This window comes from Aspergillus pseudonomiae (assembly GCF_009193645.1).
Source record: "Aspergillus pseudonomiae strain CBS 119388 unplaced genomic scaffold BDV37scaffold_1, whole genome shotgun sequence".
NCBI lineage: Eukaryota > Fungi > Ascomycota > Eurotiomycetes > Eurotiales > Aspergillaceae > Aspergillus > Aspergillus pseudonomiae.
Genome location: NW_022475993.1, coordinates 90,410 through 114,501, shown reverse-complemented (window position 1 = coordinate 114,501; position 24,092 = coordinate 90,410). Strand labels below are relative to the sequence as shown.

Here is a 24,092-nt window from a genome sequence, read left to right as displayed (position 1 = left end):
AAAAAAAAAAAAAAAAAAAAAAAAAAAAAAAAAAAAAAAAAAAAAAAAAAAAAAAAAAAAAAAAAAAAAAAAAAAAAAAAAAAAAAAAAAAAAAGCCAAAAAGGCGGCGAACATGCACATGTGTACAACGGAAAATCTTTGCTGGCAGTGACTCACCCAATTACTAACCTGCCAGGCGTGTGGCTTCTCCGAGGTTGATACGCGGACAGGTAGGTGTTCAGGTGAAATAGTATTATTCGACGTTAAAAATGTTTTAAAATCTGTAATATTTACATGCACGATTAGTACAGAACAATCCTTATTCTCGAAGCTTTGCACAAAAAGTGAATCTTATACCCCTTGCAAACGAGTGTGAACTGGCATATAGTAAATTGTTACAATGTCATAACCTTGGATTGATAATGTACACGATCAGTGAACCTGAAATCAAAGTAGCTCAGATCAAAAGATTCTAAGATGCCACACAACAATCATTTCAAAAATAAATGCTCCTTGTAATGGCCACTATATACAATTAAGTGAGTACTCATCTAGACTGCTTCTCCAGCTCCAAAAAGGTATAAGCCGAGTCGACAATACTCTTCTCAAGACCACGATACCGAAGTCCAAGTATTCTCTGGGATTTGCTGGCATCAGGTGTATATAACTCAATATCCCCAAATTCCGATCCGGGCTTTCCAAGAGGTACACGGTCCTTCACCTCAGGGACGTTCTCTCGCAAAATGTCTGCAATTTGCTGATAACTATAATTTCCAGCACAAATGAAGAAACGTTCGCCACCAGCCTCGGAAACTTCGTACGCTTTCAAATGGGCCTGCGCAACGTCTCTCACATCGACCCAAGACCAGAATCCATTGTCAGGTATGGAGCCACTTGGCTTCGAGTCCGGAGACATCAGCCGGTATACATCAGCAGAGGTGATATTCAATTGCGACACATGCGTAGCGTTGATATTAGGGCCGTAGATCATAGGCGGCAAGATGGTCACGAGGTCAAAGGAAGTATTCTCGTCTCTGACAAAGTTCCACGCAGCACGCTCTGCCACCTTTTTCGCGGCAAGGTACGCTTGCACACTGGTGGTGCCTTCGCTCACAGCCTCTTCGTAGGTCATGGGGTTCCAGTCTTTCTCGGAGTATACATGACCGGGCCACGTACCTTTGGACATGTCGATCATGGAAGCAAAGGAAGAGGTAATGACTATGCGTTTGATCTGAGGTGCGTATTTTCGAGCGGACTGGAGGATGTTGACAGTGCCATTGATAGCAGGCTGCACAATATCCCGCTTGTTATTCTCTGTTTCATTTGCGCCTGGACAAGCCGTATGCATGATTCCATCGACACCTTTCACTGCTTCGTCGAAGGCGCCATCTTCGACAATGTCCGGGACGATGGCCAAGCTTAGCTCTTCGCCGTATCGTGGAAATGTGCGCTTCACTTTCTCCGCCGTAGCTGCAGAGCGTACTGTTCCTCTGACATGATATCCGGCGGAAATAAAAGCTTCAATAATATGAGCGGCCACGAAGCCGGAAGCCCCTGTCACAAGAATGGTTTTGGGTGTCTGCATTGTAGAGCGGGAGTGTGCAGAGCTGGATGTCTGATTCAGTTAAGTAGGCTTAGTGTGCTGGTTTGCTTTTTAAACCAGTCGAAGAAGTTCAGCCCCTTATATCTGTACAATTGAACCACCGGTACCGGGGAGTCGATTGCTGATTAGAATATTTCAAATAAGCCACCCTCGCTTATAAACTAACCTCGGACATTCTATAGTATTGAAATTGAGAGCCATATAACCCTAAAAGGAAAGCCAAGGCTGGAAATCCAGGAAGTAAACGGACTTAAGACTTTGTGTTTCAGACATTTGAGCGACATAGAACCGCTCTATTTCGAGCCAAGAAGCTTAACGGCGGATTGCATGGTCTAGACTTCACATATACATAGGCTCAGGGAAACTCTCAACTAAAATGCACACCAGTACATTATGCCATTGTGTCCTATGTATGAGCTTACGCCGTGTCTGCTACAAAGGTTCAACCCGATGTATCATCGCTGCGGTTATACCAAAAAGTCATATAAGATAGATGATGGATGGCTACCTTTAAAGTTGTTAACCTCGGTGGATCCGAATCAATATCGGACCCGGAAGCAGCCTCGGACAGGCGACCTTCCGGGATCCGCTCCTGGTTGAAGGGTTTCCGAAACGGAGTTAATGCTAAAATCCGGTCAGGTCCTATAGAACATACTGGTAGCGTCATTGTTGTCTCACACGGCTACTACGCACTCCTAATGCGTGTCGTAGTCTCCAGTGAGCCTAGTAGCCACACGTCACTCCCGTTCCAGCTAACTGCTAGTGTCACTCGCACTCGCACTCACTTCTTAAGAGTTTGGGCTATCTGTGAGTATCCGCTTGCCATTAGCTCTTGCTGTCTATTACTATCTAGCTACATATGTCACAGATCCGTTGCTGACTCTGCCTGATAACTGTACTGTATATCTTGTCCCTTGTATATGGATATGGACAGACCGATGTCCTCACCCCCATATAACCGAGTGGATGGTGCCTCCTCTGTGGCCAAGGTGCCAACGCTATTCATGTTTGATGTTGAGAAAGGGATAGTGAAGAAATGGTGGGTTTCAGAGACAATCGAGAGTCTCACATTTTTCTGTACGAGACTGTCCTTCATATACAACCTCGCGCCTGGTCTTGGGAGTACCCTTGCGGAGATTAGTTCCGATTGCTCCATGGGCACCATGAGGTTTAAGATTCCAAGTAGTGGATGATAGATATTTCTTGCTGGTTCATCTTGCCTTCGTAGAGTATATTTATGGAGTTCAAAGGCGGTCTGTGTCAAATATTATCCACATAATCATGTTAAGCTCAGCTGAGCTTTCAGCTGAAGATGGTTACCACTCGCCATGTGAGTTAACATCCTGGTTTGATTCGGTGCACAGGCCACCAGGATGGTTATGCCTGGCTGTGCGATTCCCAAGGCGCCGATATTGTGGGTTGGCTCTGTGGATATCACCAAAACCAGCAAGTCCCTCCATATTTACTTATATCTACGGAGGCTCATGAGGAGAGCCGTTGTTGTGGAGTAGCCGCTATCAGCCTCCGTATATATCCTCCCCCTTTCACTTGGCAACCACCCGATGTACTTGGCCACCAGATCTTCCAGCCCCACCACTCCGGTTCAGCATTCTTCCATAGATACGATCGACTTCTCAGCGTCCTCTAGTTCTAGCCATTGGGTTAGTTGCTGTCAACAGGTCTTTCGAATTCCGCCGCAACAGCTATCGACATGGGGGTCTTGTGTTGGAGTCGTTTGGATGAGAGGATATCCGATTCATCCTTCATTCATCAACCGTTATCCCATTTACCGGCAATGATTTTGTAGGACGTCATGAAGATGTCCTCCCAAGATAATGTAGAAGTCTTAAACCGAAAGGTCTTTCTTCAGTGGGAGTGACGTTGAAAAACATAGTGCAATTTATATGCGGTGTTGGTCATACTGAACTCATCACCACGTATCCGGACTTCCTGCTGACTTTAAAGGAGCGTCATTAGAGACGTTGAGGGGAAGAAGAGACCAGTGAGAGTGTAAAGACACAAGCGTCTGAGCAAGGTCTTGCAAGCAGTGATTCTGGTATAGCAATGATTTGAAAACACCAGGCGACAGTCCTGCAGCTTCAAGTGGTGTCACCTGTACGACTGCCTTGTCTGCTTGACATACATAGGGATCAGTGGTGTCCATAACAAGTACCTCTTCTTTTTATTATACCAGCCTCCTCATTACACCTGACTGATCCGCCTCGAATCAACGTGATGGACTGTACAATATGCAATAAACCCATTGACTCGAGGAGACGGGGCTTTTGGTTCGACACATTTCGAGCTGGTATGACCTCCAATAAGCAGGGTTTAAGGGACCGAGAAGATTCTCATTGTCTCTTACATGGTATACCTTAGATCGCAACTGATGGCTATACAGTGTATAAGGCTGGGAAAAGTGTCTGGCTCTCTGACATTGCGACCATCGAAATTACTCAGTCGGCGCCTATTACGTTAATCTGACAGTCCAATCCCAAGAACCCCTGGAGGATCCTATATCTCGGAATAACGTGGTACTCAGACTCGGAAGCACTGCCTTGCAGGTGTTGTTAATGCATGATGCTTGCTGGAAGATTCTGGAGGCGCACCTGCGAAGGCCAATATCCCTGACACAGGTATATGAGGCTCTACGCATTTTGAGGCCGCCTCCCACTCCAACTGGGCATTTCCAATCGGAGCATCAGTCACCATCAGAAGTGGTCGAATTCCCGAACCTTTTGCCGGCTCCTAACCCTCTACCGAAGCGAAGTATTAGGGTGCGCAGGCTGCAAAAAGCGCGTACTGAAGGAAATGCAGATGTCTTCCACACCTTGCCTCAAGAGCTCCGCCAGGAGATCGCGTCGTACCTACCCACGTCCGATTTTTATAATCTTCGTCTTGCATCTCGATCTATGGGCAGAATTTTCTTTAGTCAATCCTTTTGGAAAACTCGATTTGAATATCACGGCGATCGCTATTTTCTCGGTTCTCCCGACGGGAGTCACCCAAAAATATCACGAAGAGGAAACTGGCACCTCTTATATTACTGTACACATGAGACAGTTTTGTCACAAAGGCTGTGCGAGAGGCGAGATATCTGGTGGCGTTGCCGTTTGATTAGTGGTTTCATGGACACTAGGCTCTCGCTTCCGGGCGTAGAATGCTACAGAGCCATGACTGACTTGCTTTGGCAGTATCTACCCCTTTCTCAGTCTTTCTTGGGTTCTGATGTTTACGGCACCACAGTCACCTATAGTAGATACTTTTCACTTCCACATTCCTTGAAGCAAATCGCGGTGTCCGTTCTCGGGGATACGCGCAAAACCTGCATAACGGGTATGGAATTCATTGGGGAAGCTGAAACGGTGAAAATAGGATACATTAGCTCTCGGGACCGTATAATACGAGATATCGGACCCTTCCAACGTATCAAGATAGCGTGGTCGAGGGAAGAAGTTCACGCTATTAAGTTGAAAACCAATGCAACAGGCCGTTCATGGATAGGGACAGTCCCAAACACTTGTTGCATGTGTGATCTGAGCGTTGAGTCCAATGTGGTTGCTATGCGAATTGAATTCGATGTAGGTGTGCCTTCCGATGAAGCAGTAAGCATGACCTCGCATGCCCTAACACTATGGACAGGACTTCAGAATGGTTAGACTGGGTCTTGGTTTTGTGCCCCAGAACTAACTCAAGGATATCAATTCTGCGACCATTTACTATCATGCTGTGATTTTTCTTATTGCCCCCTCAGTGTCATCTTTCAGTGGAGGGTGCTAGTGTTCACCTTATAATAACCGGCAATGAACAGTACTTTAGCACCTATCCTGTACTACTACGTGCTCGTGCCATTTCCGGTAACATCAGACCAGCTCGCGCGTTGTGGTAGGTGCGCCTATGAAAGATATCATTGGACGGGTATGTCATTTGGCATAGAACCATTTCCCACAAGAAAGCTCGTACAATTGTGTTAGCTGATTAGAAGTCAAGATTGTCTTTTTACTTCCATATCCAGTAAGTAGATCAATCTAGCCTAAACTGGAGAGTTCTCTCCTACCACAAGGAGTGGATGTTGATCTGTCCTGGCACAACAAACCGTGAATCCTAATCTACAATCCCGAAAAGGCAAATTCCCGATGCCCACATTGGTTTTCCCTCCAATCAGCACACCACGAACTACAACGTCCTGCAGAATAGATGATATGAGTCCATCATGTCTCCGCACCCGTCGGTGTGGGGGCGGGGAACCCTAGATTACCATCAGACCATCATACTATGTTGCTCCAGACTATTTCTACTGCGGCTGATCCCATACCAGGATTCTGCACAATGCCTTACCAGAATGGTACCCAATATTTTTTATCTGTCTTTGCTGCCAGTGGCGCTGGGGCATCCGCGCCTGCAATCGCGGTTGGACAATGGGCTTGCCCGGACGCCTCAGATGGGGTATGAATCGGTAACCCTTATAGCTTGAGTGAAGCTGACAATGCAGGTGGAACACATACAACCACTACTCATGTTCCCCAAACGAATCTATCGTACGCTCTAACGCCCAGGCCTTGGTCGATTTAGGATTAGCCTCGCTAGGGTATCGGTATGTCACCACCGACTGTGGGTGGACCGTTGCGGATCGACTGCCTGACGGATCCTTGACCTGGAATGAGACCTTGTTCCCGGAAGGCTTTCCCGCACTGGGGAAGTACCTTCACGACCTCGACCTTCTTTTCGGGGTTTATGGAGATTCGGGAATCAAGCTGTGCGGGAGTCCTCCCGATAATGTCGGCAGTCTATGTATGTGTTTCCAAGATGCTTAATCACCAAATGCTAATAGCTTTTTGATAGACCACGAGGAGCAAGACGCTAAGACTTTTGCATCTTGGGGGGCTGACTCGCTGAAATGTGCGGTGATTTCCCTCTTCGCACCGTCAGCTACTAATGTTATATGGGTGCAGATGATAACTGCTATTCCGACGCCGCGACGGACTATCCAAACGTAAACTACGAACCGGGCACGTCGCCGCAGGCAAGATTCGAAATCATGTCGCGCGCCCTAGCCGCGCAGAACCGCTCCATCCTTTTCCAGGTTTGTGAATGGGGGATTGATTTCCCAGCACTGTGGGCACCCGCGCTAGGGCACTCGTGGAGAATCGGCAATGATATCATCCCACACTGGAGGTCGATCTTCAGAACGTTGAACCAAGCTGTGCCTCAAACTAGCTTTGCTGGACCTGGCCAATGGCCCGATCTGGATATGCTTTTGGTGGGCAACGGTATATTCTCAATTCCAGAAGAACAGACTCACTTTTCTCTCTGGGCGATTCTCAAGAGTCCCTTGACTATCGGAGCTGCATTGAAGGATGATAAGACTGTCATAGGCGATGAGTCCGTGCAGATATTGAAACAGGAAGATGTGATTGGTTACAATCAGGATTCACTGGGTGTGAGTGCCAGTCTCCGGCGACGCTGGTCAGATGAAGGCTATGAAGTATGGAGTGGGCCGTTATCCGGTGACCGTACTGTAGCGGCTTTGATCAATTGGAAGAACGAGTCGAGGGATCTTACTCTGGATCTCCCTGATATTGGGCTACAGTACGCTGGCACGGTGAAGAATATCTGGGATAGCTCTACCGCTCAAGATGTTAAGACCTCTTATACAGCAAGGGTCGAGGGCCACGGAACGATACTGCTCGAGCTTCAGGATACTGCACCTTCCGGACAATATCTGAGCGACACGTTCGCTACATCAGCTGGGTGAGTGATGGCCCAATGCCTTATGTTTAGTGCTAATCTAACGCTGCTATCAGGTCTTCGACCACATTTAAATCGATCTACGGTGTCACCACAAGTACCAAGTACAACATCACAGTAAAACTATCCGGCGAGGGCTCCTCTGAAAATGTGAGAATACAATCGACGGCAAGTAATAGGACAATTACGGCACAGGTCTCAGCATCGGGCAAAGAGGCATCTGCACAGATAGCCCTTGTAGCTGGATCATCGAACTCCATTACAGTGACATCCTCGCAGTCCGTCGAGTCAATCATAATCACCCCTCCCAATGGCACATATTACCCGAATACTGTCTTCACGACAACCGGGGATGCACAATCTGTCTCCTGTGGCGCGGGATATTGTCAGCCAATTGGCTCTAAGATAGGGAACATCAGTGCGAACAGCACAGCTCGGGCTGTGATCCCCGCCACTGCCGGAACGAAGTATCTGGCAATCGACTACATCAATAATGAGGTTGCATTTGACTCATCCTGGGATTGGGGTTCCAACTCGAGAAACCTGACCGTCAGCGTTAATGGTAACAAACCAGTCAGAGTCGAGGTCCCCTTGAGTGGTCAGCATAGCGAGTTGTTTGGGCCTGGCAAAGGGTGGTGGGATGCGGCGACGATTGGGGTATTGACCGAGGGGTGGAAGGATGGTGACAATGATGTTATCATCGGAAATGAGGATGGTGAGAATGGATTCACGTCCTATGGGCCTGACTTTGTGGGCTTGAGGGTGCTGTAGTTAGACGTAGATATACTCGGGCTACTGTTGTCAGGTAGAAGATCTATCAAGACTTACGCACTGATCTGAAGCTTACCATACCGAATACCGAATATTTAAAGGAGCTAGCATGGCTTCAAGGTTGTTAATTCATTATCACCTCCAACTAAAAGCCACAAACCCGAACAGAGAGGGTTCAATCCAACTCGCTAGCCACAAGAGCTGCCATAGATCCCCCAAGTCCCAACTGAAGATTTCTTTCTAGCTTTCTTGAAAGCTCTGCCCAATGTCAATCCTTAATCAACCCCTCAAATCCATGAAACAAGTCTCTCTTCAGATCCTCCAAATACTCCACCCCAACACTAACCCGAAGAAGTGTCGGCTTCGCCGATGCATCCACCAGCTTCCTCCATTCGATCTGACTCTCCACACTACCAAGGCTAGTCGCGTGTTGGAACAGACGCAACAAGCCCGTCAATTCACGATTCATCTCCTCCGTCTTCATCTCAATAGCAAACACCGGCCCAAAGCCATTCGGCATCTGTTCCCGCAACCAATCCATATCCCTCTCCTGGAGACTCGCATGTCTCACAGCAGCGACGGTCTTCTTAACCACATTATCAGCCTCGCTCTTCAAGCACTCATCGAGCCAGCGAGCTAAAGCCATAGCATTCTCACTCTGCCGCTGTACCCGCAACTCCAGCGTCCGAAGACTCCGCAGGCCAAGCCACACCTCTATGCTACCAAGCACACTACCGAGAATAGTCCGCTGTTCATGTAAAGTCTTGAACCACGTTTCTTCCCTCGCAGGCGGGATCGACAACGTCCCGCACAGAAGATCATGATGACCACCGAAATACTTGGTCCCACTGTGCATTATGATGTCTGCGCCCAGCGCAAACGGATCCTGGAGACCTGGCGGGCCGAACGTCGAGTCAATTACCAGGTATGCTCCGCGTTTGTGAGCCTCGTCTGCAAACCGTCGGATACTGAGTGCTTCTCCTGTTGGGTTAATTGGCGTTTCGAGGTGGATTACGTCGCCTTCTTCGAGAGCATCGAGCTGGTCGAGTCGCAGAATTTCACAGCCCGTCAGCTGTTGGTGCAGAGTGGCTACCTGGCGACTGCCGTAGTACCCGTCGCCGATGGCTATGCGCTTCGGTTTGAGAAATACGAGGTATGCATGCACCGCGGCCAGACCGGAGGCGTAGGTTAGTGTTGGGCCGCGGATGAGTGCGGATAAGACTGTTTCTAGCCGGGTGCGCGTCGGAGTGCGGTCTCGGGAGTAACAGAAGCTCCCGAGCTGTGTCTGTTAGTGTTCATGCCATTGTGTTTGTGTATGGGTGATGGAGGATTGCTACTGGGTGACATACTGCTGGCCCGGGTAGAGATTCCTCTTGGTCCGCATTGTACAGATACCGGAAGGTTGTGCTGAGATGAATTGGCGGGGCAATATCTGATTCTCCGTCTAGGCCATTGTCAGCATGGAGTGCCTGGGTGGCAAGGCTGTCGTCGGGCATTGTTGGCATGGTGTTCACGTAGAACTGGGATGCAGCATACCGCAATGTGAGGCCGTACAAGTATATATCATAGCGTGTGAATTGCAAAGCTTGCGTGGACTGACTCGGCTATCATCGGTATCAAAGATACAGATGATCATAGATAAGACTATGAGTCAAAGAAAATCTTAAACACTTTCCTGTACCGGGCGTCAATATTTAGAAACGAAGTTGAAAAGAACTCGAGTCTACCCTACCGCATACTGTCACAATATGGCCTCTAATGAAAGGTTCATAACACTTCATGAGTTATTTTGCACAAAACATGCTTTGAGATTGACTAAACCTATAGTGGTCTAGGATCAAGGAATAGTAGACACGCCGAACTGTATACCAAGTGGATCTGACAAGTCGGTGACTTCGGCATATGCGCAAACGCCGAAGTGGTCCCACCAGACGCCGACCCTCATATACGCAATGGCCCATACTGTCATTCTTATAAAATGTCTAACTGGAGCGAGAGCGATAATGATTTGTACAATAGTAACCCAGCTTTAGCTACTGGCCCACATGGACACCATGTTGCTAGCATATCACGATGGTAAAGCTCTTGTGGAGCTCGCCGATGTCTCATAAAAATTTGCCAAATGAGGCATCCGGCCCACGCATAGCCCTAACAGAACGACTTGTAGCACAGCACCAAGAACAACTTGGAAACAGACTTGAAGAGATAAATAGTAGTTTCAGCCATATGATTGTAGTATTGCCTAACAGCAATCAAAGCAATAAGTCTATCCAACCAAAGTGCTTCCACGGAAAACATCCTGAAAATGCAACCCATCATCCTCTACTCTCATCCGTACGGCCCAAACCCCTGGAAGGTAGCCATCATCCTCGAAGAGCTAAACCTTCCATACAAAACCCACTTTGTGAGCTTTCAAGACGTCAAAAAAGAACCATTTATCAAGCTGAACCCGAACGGCCGTCTCCCTGCCATCGAAGACCCCAACAAAGACATTACTCTCTGGGAATCCGGTGCGATCGTGGAATACCTTCTCGATAACTACGACACTGAACACAAACTCAGCTACACGGGCTTTGCTGCCAAATACGAAACCAAGGCATGGCTGCATTTCCAAATGTCAGGTCAAGGCCCGTACTACGGACAGGCAGGCTGGTTCAACCGCGCCCATCCGGAACGTCTCCCTAGTGTCATTGAGCGGTATGGAAATGAGATCCGTCGTGTGACTGGTGTCCTAGACTCTGTTTTAAAGAACAGAGAGTGGTTGGTTGGGGATAAGTGCACCTATGTCGATCTATGCTTTATGCCTTGGCAACGCTGGGCGTCGAAGTATGCGACGGATGCGGAGAAATTGGATATGGATTTCCCTCATGCTGCGGCGTGGTTTAAGAAGCTGAGCGGGAGGCCTTCTGTTAAGAAGATTTTCGCTGATCAGGATCGTGAGATCGAAGAGTCGACGGGTTTGTAAGGAGAATATATAGATGGGTCAGGTTCTTTGCTGGTGCACAGTAGCCTCTTTACATTAAATATAATGTATTTAACATCATAAGATTTTTGCTGCAATTTTGGCTCTTTGTAGTGCCCTGTATATTATTATGCCCTGATTTCATTCACCGTTTCATGATTTAAATAACCCTTACGCCCAGTCGATGAATCTGTAACTTGGCAGATATGTATAAGACGCTAGACTGTTTCAGAAATGACGTTCAACAACGGCAATGGGGTAATGAAACAATATTGCCTAAGGTTCAAGAGGAATAAATAAAAGACAGGGTATATTCCAGCTAGACAAATTGAGATACGTCATATATATTCATCATCAGAAAATCAGATTATGCAACAAGGCTAAGAAGATCGCTGTAAGACTGGTTTATATCTCGTGCACTCTATCCAAATACGATGGTCCTCACTTCAATACTTTCCCTCCCCTTGGCATCGGGGGCCGTGCGAGGATCCACGAAGGCAGTGTGAGGTACACGTTCTGCCATGCCCTCCTCCGTATCCGAGCACTTTAGAAGCAGTCTTTCATTATCGTCCACCCCGGAAAGATACTTCCACTCTGCATTTGGATTGTATCTCACGCCCATAATCTCGCCACTAAAGTGAGGATAGCGATGTTCAATCTTGGCGAAATCCGTGTCGCCCAAAGACGCAGCTTTGGCAAAAGCCAGGGGGAACGATTCAACCGCGCCATTTATTGGCCTCCAGACGTTGATAATACGATACCGCCCCTGAAGCAGCTTTTCGGCTTCTTCTGGGTCAGTAACATGTCGACGGACTCGCTGGGCTGCGGACCATCTAGTCTGGTCCCCATGTGCTCGCTGGACGGGTTGGCGTGACGCGTTGGGATCGGCTCGTCGGATGGTGTGGTCAAATATGATGATTTTGTGGGCCCCGGGAATCTTGTCCAGGAGTAGCTTTTCCACCTCGGGGTAATATAACTGTTTCACAGCATCGTCGGAATTGAACGTCTCGTATGTAGTTTTCGAAGGGATGCCTTGTAGAACTTGAAATGCGTCGTGGTCTAAAGTGAACTGATCTTCTTGCCCTCGGATATCGGCAATTTGAACTTTATGTGAGACATCACTGTAGTTCCGCTGGGGCTGTCCCTCCGGTGGCTCCTCCACGTAATTGAAGGGTGCGGAGCCATCAGCGGGGTCTTCAAAAAATACTATCTCAGCCTCGACTGGCCCGCGTGGTACTCGTGGGTTGTTTGCTTGTGAGAACATGTCGAGACTGTTTGCTATGCTGATAATGTGGAAAATGAAGTATGACGAGTAAGGTGGCCCGTTTAGTGATGTGATTGAATTGACTGAATTCCAGACGGCTGACATCAATATAAATAGGCACTGATACAGTGATGCATGTTCTAGAAGGGTTGCATGGCATTACTAAGTCGCATCAAGTCGGCCGACGTCATAACCAATGAAGCCCAACGGGGATTGCGCCAAGCCGGTGTGATTAGTAAAAGTCTCCGCGCTTTTTCTCCTCATTGGCCTTACTACTATGGGATACCTAAATAATTCCTGCAGTAGAAGTTAGTGTCTAGCGACAAGCATTAACGTGTGTGAGAGCCGATATATGATCTCTCGAGCCAACGCAAGCACCCCGTAAGTTCCACCAAAAGCTCAGCTCCCTGGGGTAGCTGCCGATAACCATTTCTATCATCCTTGTCAAGTCTACACTTCAGATCACACCTGTGAAATCTCCAATAATATGTTCCTTCAGGGTGCTCTTGATTCATGAGCGAACATAGCTATGCTTTACATATATTATAACCGTACAGTCATTGTTTCCTCAACGCCCTCTTCGTATACCTTTTCCTAAGCTCATTGAGCATACTCCCGAACCTTGGATCATCAATACCACCAAGAATCTCAACGACCCGTTCATCTGACAGAGACTCCATATACGCCCCGTACTCGTCTGCGAACTTCTGAAACAGACTGATATATCTCTCCCTACCAGGATCAGTTATGTCGCAAAGAGATAATCCACCGCGCTTCACTTACTCAGGGTAGCGTCCATCGTCACCCGAATCATCCCGGAGACATCGTTCATATATATCCCTCAAATGCATCAACACCAGACAGCCACCAAAAAGCTGACCGGTATCATCTACATCCTCGCCAGCCCGTTCAGGCACGATCCGGAAGCGGTGTTCTTTGAACGTATGCAAGCCAACGAGCTGTCTGCATAGTTGACGAATTGGAAGCTCACGAAGTGTGTCATCGTACAGCATGCTTTCGTGCTCAAGATTAATCTGATACTCGGTAGTTAGCCACCTTCCCTGCGGATAATGCAGATCTCTGTCAACTCCTTTTATGGGCAAGGAGACAAGCGAGTCGGCATAGCTAGTCATACATGAACCGCTTTCTTTGCTGGTCCTTCGTAATTTTCGTCAACGGAGGCGCGTGTGCATGACCACTCGCAAATATCTCTTCCGTACGAGCTAGATAAATATTCGTCGATATCTGTTTTGGTCAAGGAGTATTCCGGTGATTGGCATAGTAGAATCGCGCGGACGGGGAGACGCTTTGTGGATGATTTGAGGAAGAGCCCGTAGACAGCCGCAACGACGGTTGCTAGGGTGGAATTGTTCGTTATTAGGTAGGTGACACCATAGCTGACGAGAGTTTCCATTCTCTTACTCGGAGGTTAACAAACATGCAGGACAAGCGAAGATATGATAAGGAAGAAGAAAGAAAATGCGAGATAAACGGACTAAAGATGTGTACGATATTGGATCATGATCAGATGAACTAAGAGATACGAGGAACGTGACCAAGAAACGGTCATTTTGGTATCCACATTGTCCAGGCGTGGGCTTGCGTGGCCTTGATTGATTGGCTTCAAGTTACGGTCGAAGAGAATATACGTGTTGGTACGCGCTGGCGAGGCTGGGGTTCAGCATTTTGCTGGTTTTATTCTTCACTCAGAGCACATTGATTTGCCTCAAACTCTATACCATCACTACAGGTGTACGGGAAATTAGGGCTAGCTATTATCCATTCCCTTCTGTTATTTTCTCGCCTTGATATACAGGGCTTATAAGAAAATATTCTTGGTAAAAACAAAATAAATCGGCATCAATGTGTGGCCAATACCGTACCGCTTAATTTCTAGAGCAAAAAATGTGCCGAGGTAAGATCTTGCATCACTGTGTCTTAGCCTATTTGACGCCCTTTTCACGATCTGCGCTTATGTTAAAGGCACCCGATATATGCTTGGCACAACCATCTCGTTGCAGTGGACCTTCACCCCGAAGATAAGATATAATATTTAATGCTGCCAAAAAAAAAAAAAAAAAAAAAAAAAAAAAAAAAGAAAAAAAAAAAAAAAAAAAAAAAAAAAAAAAAAATAAAAAAAAAAAAAAAAAAAAAAAAAAAAAAAAAAAAAAAAAAAAAAAAAAAAAAAAAAAAAAAAAAAAAAAAAAAAGGAAAAGGAAAAACGCCTTACATGGATGCGCCCAGGAGTTAAAGTGTTGGAAAGTTCTAGACTAAGAAAGTTATCTACTCTCCTTCTTTAACAGTTATTATTACGTGCCATTTGGCGCTAATGGAGATTCTGCAGCCCTACTCATTAGACTGCATGCCCTATATCCGTGCGCTATGGTCTTGCTCTGGTTGGTATGTATATAAATCCTTCATCGCCTCTGGAGTTAGTATTTATTGTGTTAGGTATTGCAGTTGTCCAAATAATGTGGATCATAATAAGGTATTAAATCCGAGCTCGGCTTGTTGATAATTCTTGAAGAATGCAATTTTCGAGTCGTCTGGTTGCCTTTGCATAGATTTACAATCCTAGTGAAATAATCCACAGTTACTGCCCTCTTAGGCAACCAATGAAGGCCTTAATCATAAAGAGCATGGATTGGCGGCATTCGAAATCAAGGATCTACAAACAGCAAGCCTTGAGGGCATGCAAAAGGGAACAGGACGATATATCCCTTAGTCCATCAAATGTGATTTGATTAACTTGCCATACTATAGAATGCATTGCCATCCAAAATATCGCTCCTCTTTTGTGACTTTAACAAAATAATGGTTGGTGCGCTTTGCTGCTCAGGCTAAGCAAGATGTTGAAGTCAACCCGTGGCTGGTTTTCCTTCCAATCCGTGGGAAAGAAACAGTTCAAAACCATTTCCTACCTGGTTTCACCCAACATGGGGTGCATTTGACGCCCAAGTCGAGGAGAACGCTTCAGGGGAGAGAAAGTACAATGACCGAAACGCCTCTGCAAAAATGAACAGTCGACATAAAACAATTATCGATATACCAACAAGAGCCATTGTAAGATACCATGGTTTATGGATTTCTGTTTCACGGTTGCCACGGTTTGCCAGCAACCATATTGCATTGAGAGCCGCTGGCAACAGGGCCGTTAGAAACGAAGAGATTCTCCATATAAGTTTCTCGGCATCTGTCGGGAATGGGAAGCTCCACGCAAATAGATGCACAACGCCAAAAATAAGAGCGCCAACACAGATACCGAGGTAGATATAGTTTTGTGTTTGGCGATTTACTTTCACAAGATCTTTCCTCGGGTCTGCAACAAATGGAAAAGAATTATATTGAATGCATGGGAGCTGAAAGTCAAGGAATGGAAGGAAGTGTAAGGGGCCGACCTCAACAATCGCCTTGAGTTGATGGATATCGTACTTGAGCTTACGCGCAGAAATACAAACCGGCGTATTGGCATTCTGCGGCTGGTAGATAAGCATGTAGTAGGTGACGCAAGCACAGACTGCGTACGCCACAGTCATTATTTCCAATTGAGATGCTGATTTATGGTACGCGAATCGCAGTATCAATTGGACAATCAGCCAGATTATTTGAACAACTGCAAGGACTTTAATAAGGGAATCACCCTTGTTTTTGTCATCGATCTCCTGGCATGTAATGTTGGGTAGTCGTTCAATAATACCATAATGTCGGGCCATAAGAAGCTGGGGCGCATTTAAAACCCACACACTACCTTCCATGGCGAGAATATTATAATGTTGGATAGACGATGAGTTGTATACACTTGCTCCACGGACCATAGAACTGTACTGGGAAAGCATTTCTTCACTCATGGTAGTATGATGGCTGTTTGGCTGCCATGTCATTTCCCCAAACAAACGGTTGAAACGTTGGATTCTCCGGCGATATCGCCTCCGAGTGTTGCTAAGATCGTTGGGATTCCGTGCTTTGGTTTTGCGTTTTACGGAGCCGGTCTCGTCGGTTGAGTCGGTTGATATATGAGGACTGATATCCCGGCTGGATGCTCTCTTATCACCCAATATACTTCCTCCCGCAGTATCAGACAGTGATTTTGTAAATTCTTCTTTCCCTTGTGGTGGGTGGACAGACCGCGGATTGGGTTGGGACAAGATGCTTGTCTCTGGGTCGTTTCTGTTTGGCTCGTTGTCCTGGGGAAAACAGATCTGAAAGCCTCCCATGTTGGCGAAAAATGTATGTGATAGACTCCAGTCGACTCCATCCTTTTCTGCGAATTCTTGCAAGGGCACTTGGAGCGCCTTGGCAGATGTCAAGTCCAACATTGCCTTGGTCATGATCATCTCTGGAGCCACTAAGATACTAACCACCCACCTCAGCTTTTGGAAAAAGAGGAATAAGTGTCGCCGGGTATTGTGCCAGCCTTTCGGTGTGGGCTTGAACTGAGGGGGAATATTCGGATGAAAGATGGACCAGCAGGAGAGGATGAGAATCGAGCCACAACTCCAAACTATGTCCAGGGTTCCCCGGACATCAGGAGCTGCCACAAACCTACCCGCAGTAGGAGGTAACGTGCAGTTCGGGTAGAAGTGAATCATTTTGGAAGACGTACTCAAGTACGTGGTTGGTTTGACATGAGTAAAGAGGGACATCGAGCACAGCTGGACGGTATGCCATTATAAAACTGTGATCGGCCCATAGGAAACTAGTTATTTGCTTAGTCTAATAAAGGGGTGTCGATTGTGGCTCGTGCATGGACGATCATTATTCACTAGCAATCAGTAAATATAACCAATATTCGCTCGCTCTATCTGATTTGTTGGCGATTACTGCATGCATCTCCCAGCACCCAACAACAGGGACACCCTGTCGCGCTGTGGCTAGCTGAAAAGTTGGGGTGGAAGCCCCCCCCTACAAGGCCAGATACTGTAGGTGCAACAAATTTTCCTTGAGCGAGTGGGGCAACAGACAATCAGCTCGAATTACGTGTGTTGTGACAAGTGGCCGATATGACCTGTCCCGACATTTATTTAACGCGATACGACCAATGAGGCATCTGGAGTGTGAGCCACAGCACCACTGGCAATCCTACTAGGAAGCACCTCATGCACGTCACCGCGAGGGATAGCATTTGTTCAACATCGATCATCATCGTGCAGGATTTTCAATAGCTACGTGATCTTTATTCGCGCGACAGTGTGTATTCCGGAGTATGGTCGTTACTCATTATCTGCGGTGTGTTTTTAGTTGGCTAAGACGGTCGTTTAAGAAAATATTCTTCAATCCTCAGTAGAATAGCCAGTGCTCTACAGATGAATATAAATATGTGTATACCCGCAGTAGGTATGATTTAAAAATAGATATTATAACTGCTGATACCTCAGGAGATGATATATTGTTGAAAATATATTCATGTCCCACAGATTCTAAGCGGTATATCGGGTACGTGGCTGATATACAAAATGTTGCTGTCGGGATTCTATCGAATGAATTTGTAGCTTGAAATTCGTTCAGAAGGTCGAGTTTAGAATTGTTACATTTTTTGTGATTTTCCCAGTTGTCTTCAGACTTTTGACTCACTAGTTTATACACTGCGTCCGTTGAACTAGATCTACGCAAAGTATGATCCTGTTTATTTCGGAGTATAAATTTGTTTCTCAGGCTATTTTGATCTACTAGATCGAATAATTTTATACATTGATTATTGCCCTTCTGCATCAAAACCCTGCGTAGAAGTAAGCCCCTGCCATTGATCACTAGGTAACATGCCTGCTCCACTTGATAGTGTCAGAAGATTCTCGATGGTCGTAGAGGCGTCCAGACACATGTTATTTATCGAATAATAGCTTTCGTCAGACAAAGGATTGAGTATCTCCGCCGTACTATCTTGGTCATGTAATGATATCAGCTGGTCCTGGAACATGTCACCTTGCCCTTGTCCCTCATACACGTTAGCTACTAGCGAATTTTAAATGATCATATGAATGTCACTATCTTACCGGCAGGATCATTGAGAAGCTCTATTAACTGTTGAATAATGTCCCGGTATCGTTCTGTAACGGGATCACCAGGGACGAGCTGAGACAATACTGCAATTGCACGGTCAGGGTAAAACCTCGCCTTTGTTGCCAGCTGTTCCATTGCCAGGCCCAACACATAGTCTGATTTGCAAAGCCACAGCACTCCTATGACAGCCAATGCCGCGTTGAAAACTATACTTGTAATAGATTGAAAAAACAAAGGGGACTCGAACAGGTTGCTGGTGCGCTTACGTACCAGAGTGCAGCGAGAACCACCAGGCTTCCAAAAGTTTAGTTCGCCAATCAGTGGCATGGACTAACTCATATATCATATCTATAGTGGCCAATGCTGACTCGGTACATATCTCCAAGCTGTGTAGTCCACCTAAGGGAAGCATCCTGGAACCGTGTTTCTCGACCGTGTGACGGTTTGTTTGAATCATATTTGCCAATGTTGGACGATGGAGAAGCGTACGGATACTGTAGTATCGCAGAGAAATCATGGCAGAGAACTTTCTTGAGAAGAATTCCGCATTTGTTATCGGCTCCTGTTGCTCATCACGTAATCCTGCTGCTGAGAGAATGGTTAGGCCGTGGGGAAGTGATATCTGCCAAGCACAAAGGTTATCCTCCATTAATGAAATATGTGAAATTATCTCATTTATACTCAAGGACGTTTCAGAGCCCAGGTTGTGGTCGAAAAGTATGTCAATAATGTTTGCTAGTTGTTTGTATAGGGCACTAGATATTTCCTTTAACACGACGGGTACAGGCAGCTACATCGGCGAACTTACATTGTACAATTGAGGCAGGAGACGCTAAGATCAGCTGTTGTATTGTCCATGATGGTGGATGTATCGATGCATTCATGGTTCGCAGGCAGTTCGAGCTTTACGTAGCAGTCTGGTATGGCAGCTGGTCTTCCGAGTGTCATACTCAATACCCTGAATCGTGCGGATTCTTTAGTCTGCCAGACTTGAAATTGAAGAAGATAGATATCAATCGGGAAATATACCTGTCGATCATGACGCATCCATACCAGGTACGCTTGCGCCCCTCCTTTGCCAGCGCAGGCATATCTCTCAAGGCATTCTGGGAGTGGAGGCCAAGTTTAAAAGCCGCCTTAACAGCCAAGGTATGCACCGTCCATGCCTGCCCAGGCTTATGTCTCCCATGGAGATACTGGCCTAGGAGAAGAAGGAACTGTACTGAGGCGGTCTATGAGCGTGTATCGTGCGATTTGGGGAAAGGGTGACAACTCACCATCTCCGATACTCTCACTGTTAAATATTTGCTCGCCATATAGTTCCAGTGCCCTTTGATAACAAGTGTCGGCTTGGGCAACATATGTTTCATTGAACTGCTGGTTGGGTATAACAGATAGTTTAACCATGGCGAAAATGAGGTTCAGCAGTGCCAGCCATTTCCGGCTGACACTTAAGCAACCATTCTTTAGTAAATGACTGTAGGTCTCCAGGAATGTGACCGGGTATATGAATGGAAACAAAATTCCAATTTCGAAAAAAAACTTCTGCACAAGCTCCGTCATTTCGTTGGTTGACGGGAGTGCAAAGATATTTACTGCCGACGGTCGTATCCTTTCGGAGGCTGGGGTCGGATATTGAGGTTGGTATAAATCCACATTAGACTCGATGGTACTGGGAGGTATGATAGGCATATCCTTTCCCAGTGTAATGGCATGACATAAAAAACGCAGAAAGTAGTCGTTTGACGAAGGGCCTTTGCATACCCGTTAACTGACCGGCATTTGCAGGGAAGGAAACAGCTATACCAAGAAATCCAGGTTCTTTTTCATCAATAAGGGAGTCTAACCCAATATGTCGGACTGTGTTGTTTGTGGCATTCATAGCGCGCTTAGCTTCAATGTCGGATATCTGCGAAGAAGTCGACGCTGACCCTAGATCATCCTTCATGGTAGCTAGGGTTTCCTCTATGCTCTTCACACGATCTTCCAGCGCTTGGAAATACCTAGGACATGATAAGCCCCACAAATAATGGCCCTGCGGTTGGACTAAGCTAGTGTTACGAACTCCTTCTGAATGATAACATTCTGGGTATGGTTTGGGGTGGTATATACACACTCAAACCCTAAGCGACTGCAAGCAGAGCAGCTGGGGCGTGTGCCATCACACTGAGAAGTGTCAGCCTACACTTTGCGGTCGATGGACGGGGGTATAAATTTACCCGCGACTTTCGCAAACGACAAATATCGCAGGCCAGGGCAACCCGAGACCGTCTGTTAGGTCGATTACTCTGAGTCGCCTGGTTGCCGCCAGATCTTCTCATGTTGATCGTGATCATGACAAGTCTCGATCCTCGCTCTGTAAACTCTTCTTTACGGGACATATTTATATGGAGTCAACCTATAAAAACTAGTAGGCTAGTATAGACAGCGTTCCTGGTCGAAGCACGGGCCCCGTGCCTAAAATAGGACCAAGAAAGATAACGAGAACTCAGCCACTTTCGGGTGGAGATGCGGATCAATGACGCTTCATCGAGATCCATCCAACTGCATCCACGCTGCCGAAAACTAAATAAAGCATGCCAAGACCTTCGTGTGGAGAGCTAACATTTTCAGGTACGGGTTGAACCTCCTCACCCCCCTCGGTATAGCCTCAGGTACAGAGTCTAGCGTTCTTAATATAGACCAACCGCGTGGGAGATCTACTATATACAATTGTACGATTGAACATGGCAATAACTATGGCAAACACTTCTCACACCAGTCCTCCAAAAATAGGCTCAGAATGAAGTCTTGTTGATATTCTAGAACATTACCAGGATTATACACGTTGTTGAAAATTCAAGGCTCTGGTGTTATGTTGGTGTATATTGTTTGTATCTCTTGATCACACGCGAATTCATCGCGCCATACTCGCTATAAATAATCATAAAAGCGAAACAGTAAAACATAGAACATGGATCGGCTCTCGCGCCGACTCTATCAGCATAACCCGGTCATCATCCTTCGGGTTTATTCCCATGTACAATCCGGCATTCAATAAACATAGTCAAAACAGCGCTAATATCATTTCATCGTTCGTGAAGGTCACTATCATTACAGAAGGTTCTTCAAGGGCTTCTGGAACTCGGGTACCACTGATGGGCCGTTCGCATGTAGTCGGCTCATTTGTGGGTCGTACAGCGGCTCGGCTGTGACCGTAGCTGGGATACGCCGCCCAAAGTACTCGATCTCGACTGTCTGGCCCTCTGTTGCGCTGGCGGGCAACCAAGCATACGCGACCGGCTTTCGAACCGTGAAGCCGAATGCGGCGCTAGTGACATAGCCAACAGCTTTACCGTTCAGGAATACTGGCTCCTTACCAAGCACCATGGAACGACCATCATTGACGGTGAGGCAACGCAGACGTCTTGTGGGTGCCTGTTTTGAGAGACGTTGGATCGCAGCTTTCCCAACATAGCTTTCCTTCTTGTCCGTCTTGATGGCGGAAGCAACGCCTGCTTCATACGGGTTGTGTTCGGTAGTCATATCGCTGCCCCAGGTTCGGTAGCCCTTCTCCAATCGCAAAGCATTAAAGGCAGCACGGCCGGCCGCGATGAGCCCGTGAGACTTGCCTGCCTGCCAGATTGCATCCCACAATCGCTGGCCGTATTGGGAGCTGGTCTGAATCTCCCAGCCTAGTTCCCCAACGTATGACTTCCGGAACACCGTGACTGGGATTCCGGCGATAGTTGCGCTCTTGACGCCAAAGTATGGCAGTCCCTTGTTGGAGAAGTCATCTGTGGTGATGGTACTGATGACATCCCGGGCGCGGGGACCCCATAACCCGATACAACAGGTGCTACCAGTAATTTCACGCACCTCTACCCATCGGCTCGGGGTGTGCTGTCCTTGGCGACGGCCCTCTCTAACTAGATATTCCAGATCGGTAGCCGTGTTCGCCCCAATCTGGAAAACATTCTCACCGAGCCTCGACACGAAAATGTCGCTGCGGATGCCTCCGTGATCATTCAGAAGTAGAGTGTAGGTGATGGTCCCAGGCTTGGCAGTGATATCGCCCGTGGTTAACCTTTGGAGCAGATCGATTGACCCGGGGCCGGACACCTCAAATCGGTGAAACGAAGTCATATCGTACATGGCTACTGCGTTGCGTGTCTTCCAGGCTTCTACTGCGGCAATAGGCGAGTAGAACTGTGCTGACCAGGCATCTCGTCCGACAGGTTGCCACTGTGCCGGGAGATACTTCAGCAGCTCTGCGTTTGATTCGTACCAGAATGGACGCTCCCATCCTCCGAGCTCGAGGAAGAAAGCACCCAGCTCTCGCTCTCTGCTATAGAAGGGACTAACACGAAGATTCCGGGGCGACTCCTTCGGTTGCATGGGGTGTAGTATATCGTAGATCTCGACGAAATTCTGCTGCGAGGTCTCGCTGACGTAGTCACGGCTGAGTTGAATTTCTTCAAAACGAGAGAGCTCGCACTCGGAGAGATCGATCTGGGACCGGCCTGTTGTGAGTACCTCTGCCACAGCCCGTGCAACACCAGCTGAATGTGTTACCCAGACCGCCTCGGCTACATAGAAGCCCTCCACATTCGGCGCTTGTCCAACGAGGGGACCGCCATCCGGAGTGAAAGAGAAAATTCCATTGAAGCCGTCAGCAATTTCTGTGTCGCGTAGAGCGGGCAACAGTTCCTTTGTCTCCTTCCAGGCTGGGTCGAAGTCTTCGCTAGTGAACTCCAACCGGGATGGCATACTCTTCTCATCGACATGCTTAGGGGTTAATCCCAACGATGCGGCGACAACTGGCATGGGACGATGACCATAGTAGCCGATGCCATACTGGCTGCCATGCTCCCGGAAATATAGATCATGGTCCTGATGGCGTAGGATAGGTCGTACAGCGTTTTGTCCGTTTGGAAGATCATTAATGGGACGGCCAGCGAGAGCCGGCACAGAGGTTGTTTTCGCATACTGATGCGCTAGTGGAAGCAAAGGAATCGGTACGCCAACCATGGCGCCAACTTCAACACCCCAGAAGCCAGCACAAGAAATAATGATATCGGCAGGAATGACCCCACTGGGTATCCTTACTCCTGTCACCTGGCGACCACTTCGTTCAATGCCGGTGACAGGCGTAGACTCGAGATAGCGGACACCAGCATTGCGGGTTCTTTCGATAAGCAATTGTGTCGCACGGGCGGCGAGTGCTAGACCGTCACTTGGGATGTGTAGACCCCCAAGTACCTTTTCTTTACTCAAGAGAGGATAAATCCTAAGACATTCCTCAGCATCGACGAGGCGTGCCTCTATCCCCCACGACGAGGCATAGCCGTGCTTGCGTTTAAGGTCTTCAAGTCTCTCAGGTGTCGTCGCCACTTCCAGGCCACCTACTTGATTGAAGCACTCGAGGGATAGTAGCTTTTCAACGGTGTAGCGGGCCAAATTGGTCATGGTCTTAGAAGGTGTGGTTTGAAACACGAGGCCGGGGGCGTGTGATGTTGAGCCGCCTGGCATATGCAACGGGCCTTGCTCAACAACGGTGATGTCCTTCCATCCGCGCGAGACCAGCTCGTCAGCGATGTTGGTGCCCACAATACCAGCCCCGATAATAACAACTCTTTGTGTAGGCGCCATGATGTGAAAATGCTTGGTTCGCTATTCCCATCTGTCGAGACTAGGCCATTATTTATTCGTCGATAGCATCGACTCAGGACGGAGAACACGGCTATGATGCCGCTTCCCCGCCGCTCTTTCGAAGGTATGTGCAAGAT

The 24,092-nt window shown here is 47.3% G+C and overlaps 11 protein-coding genes across 11 annotated transcripts; 3 read left to right on the top strand and 8 right to left on the bottom strand.

The window, feature by feature from the left end:
- Nucleotides 1–526: 526 nt before the first annotated feature.
- On the bottom strand, nt 527–1,698 carry BDV37DRAFT_290090 (SDR family oxidoreductase; the record flags this gene model as incomplete). The annotated part of the gene is made up of 1 exon (XM_032088640.1): nt 527–1,698. The coding sequence occupies exon 1, from the start codon at nt 1,562–1,564 to the stop codon at nt 527–529; it is 1,038 nt and encodes a 345-aa protein (XP_031947104.1). The 5' UTR covers nt 1,565–1,698.
- A 2,143-nt stretch (nt 1,699–3,841) lies between these two features.
- On the bottom strand, nt 3,842–4,410 carry BDV37DRAFT_235096 (uncharacterized protein). The gene has a single exon (XM_032080435.1). The coding sequence runs from the start codon at nt 4,236–4,238 to the stop codon at nt 4,053–4,055; it is 186 nt and encodes a 61-aa protein (XP_031947103.1). The 5' UTR covers nt 4,239–4,410; the 3' UTR covers nt 3,842–4,052.
- A 34-nt stretch (nt 4,411–4,444) lies between these two features.
- On the top strand, nt 4,445–5,671 carry BDV37DRAFT_497 (uncharacterized protein). Its single transcript, XM_032090769.1, has one exon. It carries the CDS (start codon nt 4,495–4,497, stop codon nt 5,239–5,241), a length of 747 nt encoding a protein of 248 aa, XP_031947102.1. The 5' UTR covers nt 4,445–4,494; the 3' UTR covers nt 5,242–5,671.
- Nucleotides 5,672–5,924: 253 nt separating this feature from the next.
- BDV37DRAFT_267463 (putative alpha-galactosidase D) lies at nt 5,925–8,101 on the top strand (the record flags this gene model as incomplete). Its single annotated transcript, XM_032084033.1, has 5 exons — nt 5,925–6,028; nt 6,075–6,373; nt 6,425–6,481; nt 6,535–7,333; nt 7,387–8,101. 5 exons carry the CDS (start codon nt 5,925–5,927, stop codon nt 8,099–8,101), a joined length of 1,974 nt encoding a protein of 657 aa, XP_031947101.1.
- Nucleotides 7,998–9,745, bottom strand: BDV37DRAFT_493 (trans-sulfuration enzyme family protein). The gene is made up of 2 exons (XM_032090762.1): nt 9,451–9,745; nt 7,998–9,380 (listed from the first exon to the last, which is right to left on the bottom strand). Exons 1-2 carry the CDS (start codon nt 9,604–9,606, stop codon nt 8,370–8,372), a joined length of 1,167 nt encoding a protein of 388 aa, XP_031947100.1. The 5' UTR covers nt 9,607–9,745; the 3' UTR covers nt 7,998–8,369.
- A 489-nt stretch (nt 9,746–10,234) lies between these two features.
- Nucleotides 10,235–11,275, top strand: BDV37DRAFT_475 (glutathione S-transferase family protein). The gene has a single exon (XM_032090729.1). The coding sequence runs from the start codon at nt 10,407–10,409 to the stop codon at nt 11,064–11,066; it is 660 nt and encodes a 219-aa protein (XP_031947099.1). The 5' UTR covers nt 10,235–10,406; the 3' UTR covers nt 11,067–11,275.
- A 209-nt stretch (nt 11,276–11,484) lies between these two features.
- On the bottom strand, nt 11,485–12,327 carry BDV37DRAFT_277434 (putative methyltransferase; the record flags this gene model as incomplete). The annotated part of the gene is made up of 1 exon (XM_032085767.1): nt 11,485–12,327. The coding sequence occupies one exon, from the start codon at nt 12,325–12,327 to the stop codon at nt 11,485–11,487; it is 843 nt and encodes a 280-aa protein (XP_031947098.1).
- A 361-nt stretch (nt 12,328–12,688) lies between these two features.
- On the bottom strand, nt 12,689–14,053 carry BDV37DRAFT_235093 (uncharacterized protein). Its single transcript, XM_032080434.1, has 2 exons — nt 13,463–14,053; nt 12,689–13,361 (listed from the first exon to the last, which is right to left on the bottom strand). Exons 1-2 carry the CDS (start codon nt 13,739–13,741, stop codon nt 13,107–13,109), a joined length of 534 nt encoding a protein of 177 aa, XP_031947097.1. The 5' UTR covers nt 13,742–14,053; the 3' UTR covers nt 12,689–13,106.
- A 1,201-nt stretch (nt 14,054–15,254) lies between these two features.
- On the bottom strand, nt 15,255–16,916 carry BDV37DRAFT_277432 (uncharacterized protein; the record flags this gene model as incomplete). Its single annotated transcript, XM_032085766.1, has 1 exon — nt 15,255–16,916. The coding sequence occupies one exon, from the start codon at nt 16,914–16,916 to the stop codon at nt 15,255–15,257; it is 1,662 nt and encodes a 553-aa protein (XP_031947096.1).
- Nucleotides 16,917–18,019: 1,103 nt separating this feature from the next.
- BDV37DRAFT_277431 (transcription factor domain-containing protein) lies at nt 18,020–20,705 on the bottom strand (the record flags this gene model as incomplete). The annotated part of the gene is made up of 9 exons (XM_032085765.1): nt 18,020–18,252; nt 18,318–18,530; nt 18,595–19,079; nt 19,133–19,282; nt 19,354–19,546; nt 19,602–20,078; nt 20,131–20,327; nt 20,390–20,490; nt 20,544–20,705. The coding sequence occupies 9 exons, from the start codon at nt 20,703–20,705 to the stop codon at nt 18,020–18,022; spliced, it is 2,211 nt and encodes a 736-aa protein (XP_031947095.1).
- Nucleotides 20,706–21,358: 653 nt separating this feature from the next.
- On the bottom strand, nt 21,359–23,428 carry BDV37DRAFT_235085 (uncharacterized protein). The gene has a single exon (XM_032080433.1). The coding sequence runs from the start codon at nt 23,332–23,334 to the stop codon at nt 21,418–21,420; it is 1,917 nt and encodes a 638-aa protein (XP_031947094.1). The 5' UTR covers nt 23,335–23,428; the 3' UTR covers nt 21,359–21,417.
- Nucleotides 23,429–24,092: the final 664 nt, after the last annotated feature.

Bases quoted from the DNA above. Each gene is read 5' to 3' on its own strand.
- BDV37DRAFT_235085 (XM_032080433.1), bottom strand. From the start codon at position 23,334: ATGGTTGGCGTACCGATTCCTTTGCTTCCACTAGCGCATCAGTATGCG.
- BDV37DRAFT_497 (XM_032090769.1), top strand. From the start codon at position 4,495: ATGGGCAGAATTTTCTTTAGTCAATCCTTTTGGAAAACTCGATTTGAA.
- BDV37DRAFT_493 (XM_032090762.1), bottom strand. From the start codon at position 9,606: ATGCCAACAATGCCCGACGACAGCCTTGCCACCCAGGCACTCCATGCT. The intron at 9,381-9,450 runs GTATGTCACCCA...TAACAGACACAG, and splicing joins AATCTCTACCCGGGCCAGCA to CTCGGGAGCTTCTGTTACTC.
- BDV37DRAFT_235093 (XM_032080434.1), bottom strand. From the start codon at position 13,741: ATGGAAACTCTCGTCAGCTATGGTGTCACCTACCTAATAACGAACAAT. The intron at 13,362-13,462 runs GTATGACTAGCT...ACCGAGTATCAG, and splicing joins CAGCAAAGAAAGCGGTTCAT to ATTAATCTTGAGCACGAAAG.
- BDV37DRAFT_235096 (XM_032080435.1), bottom strand. From the start codon at position 4,238: ATGCGTAGAGCCTCATATACCTGTGTCAGGGATATTGGCCTTCGCAGG.
- BDV37DRAFT_475 (XM_032090729.1), top strand. From the start codon at position 10,407: ATGCAACCCATCATCCTCTACTCTCATCCGTACGGCCCAAACCCCTGG.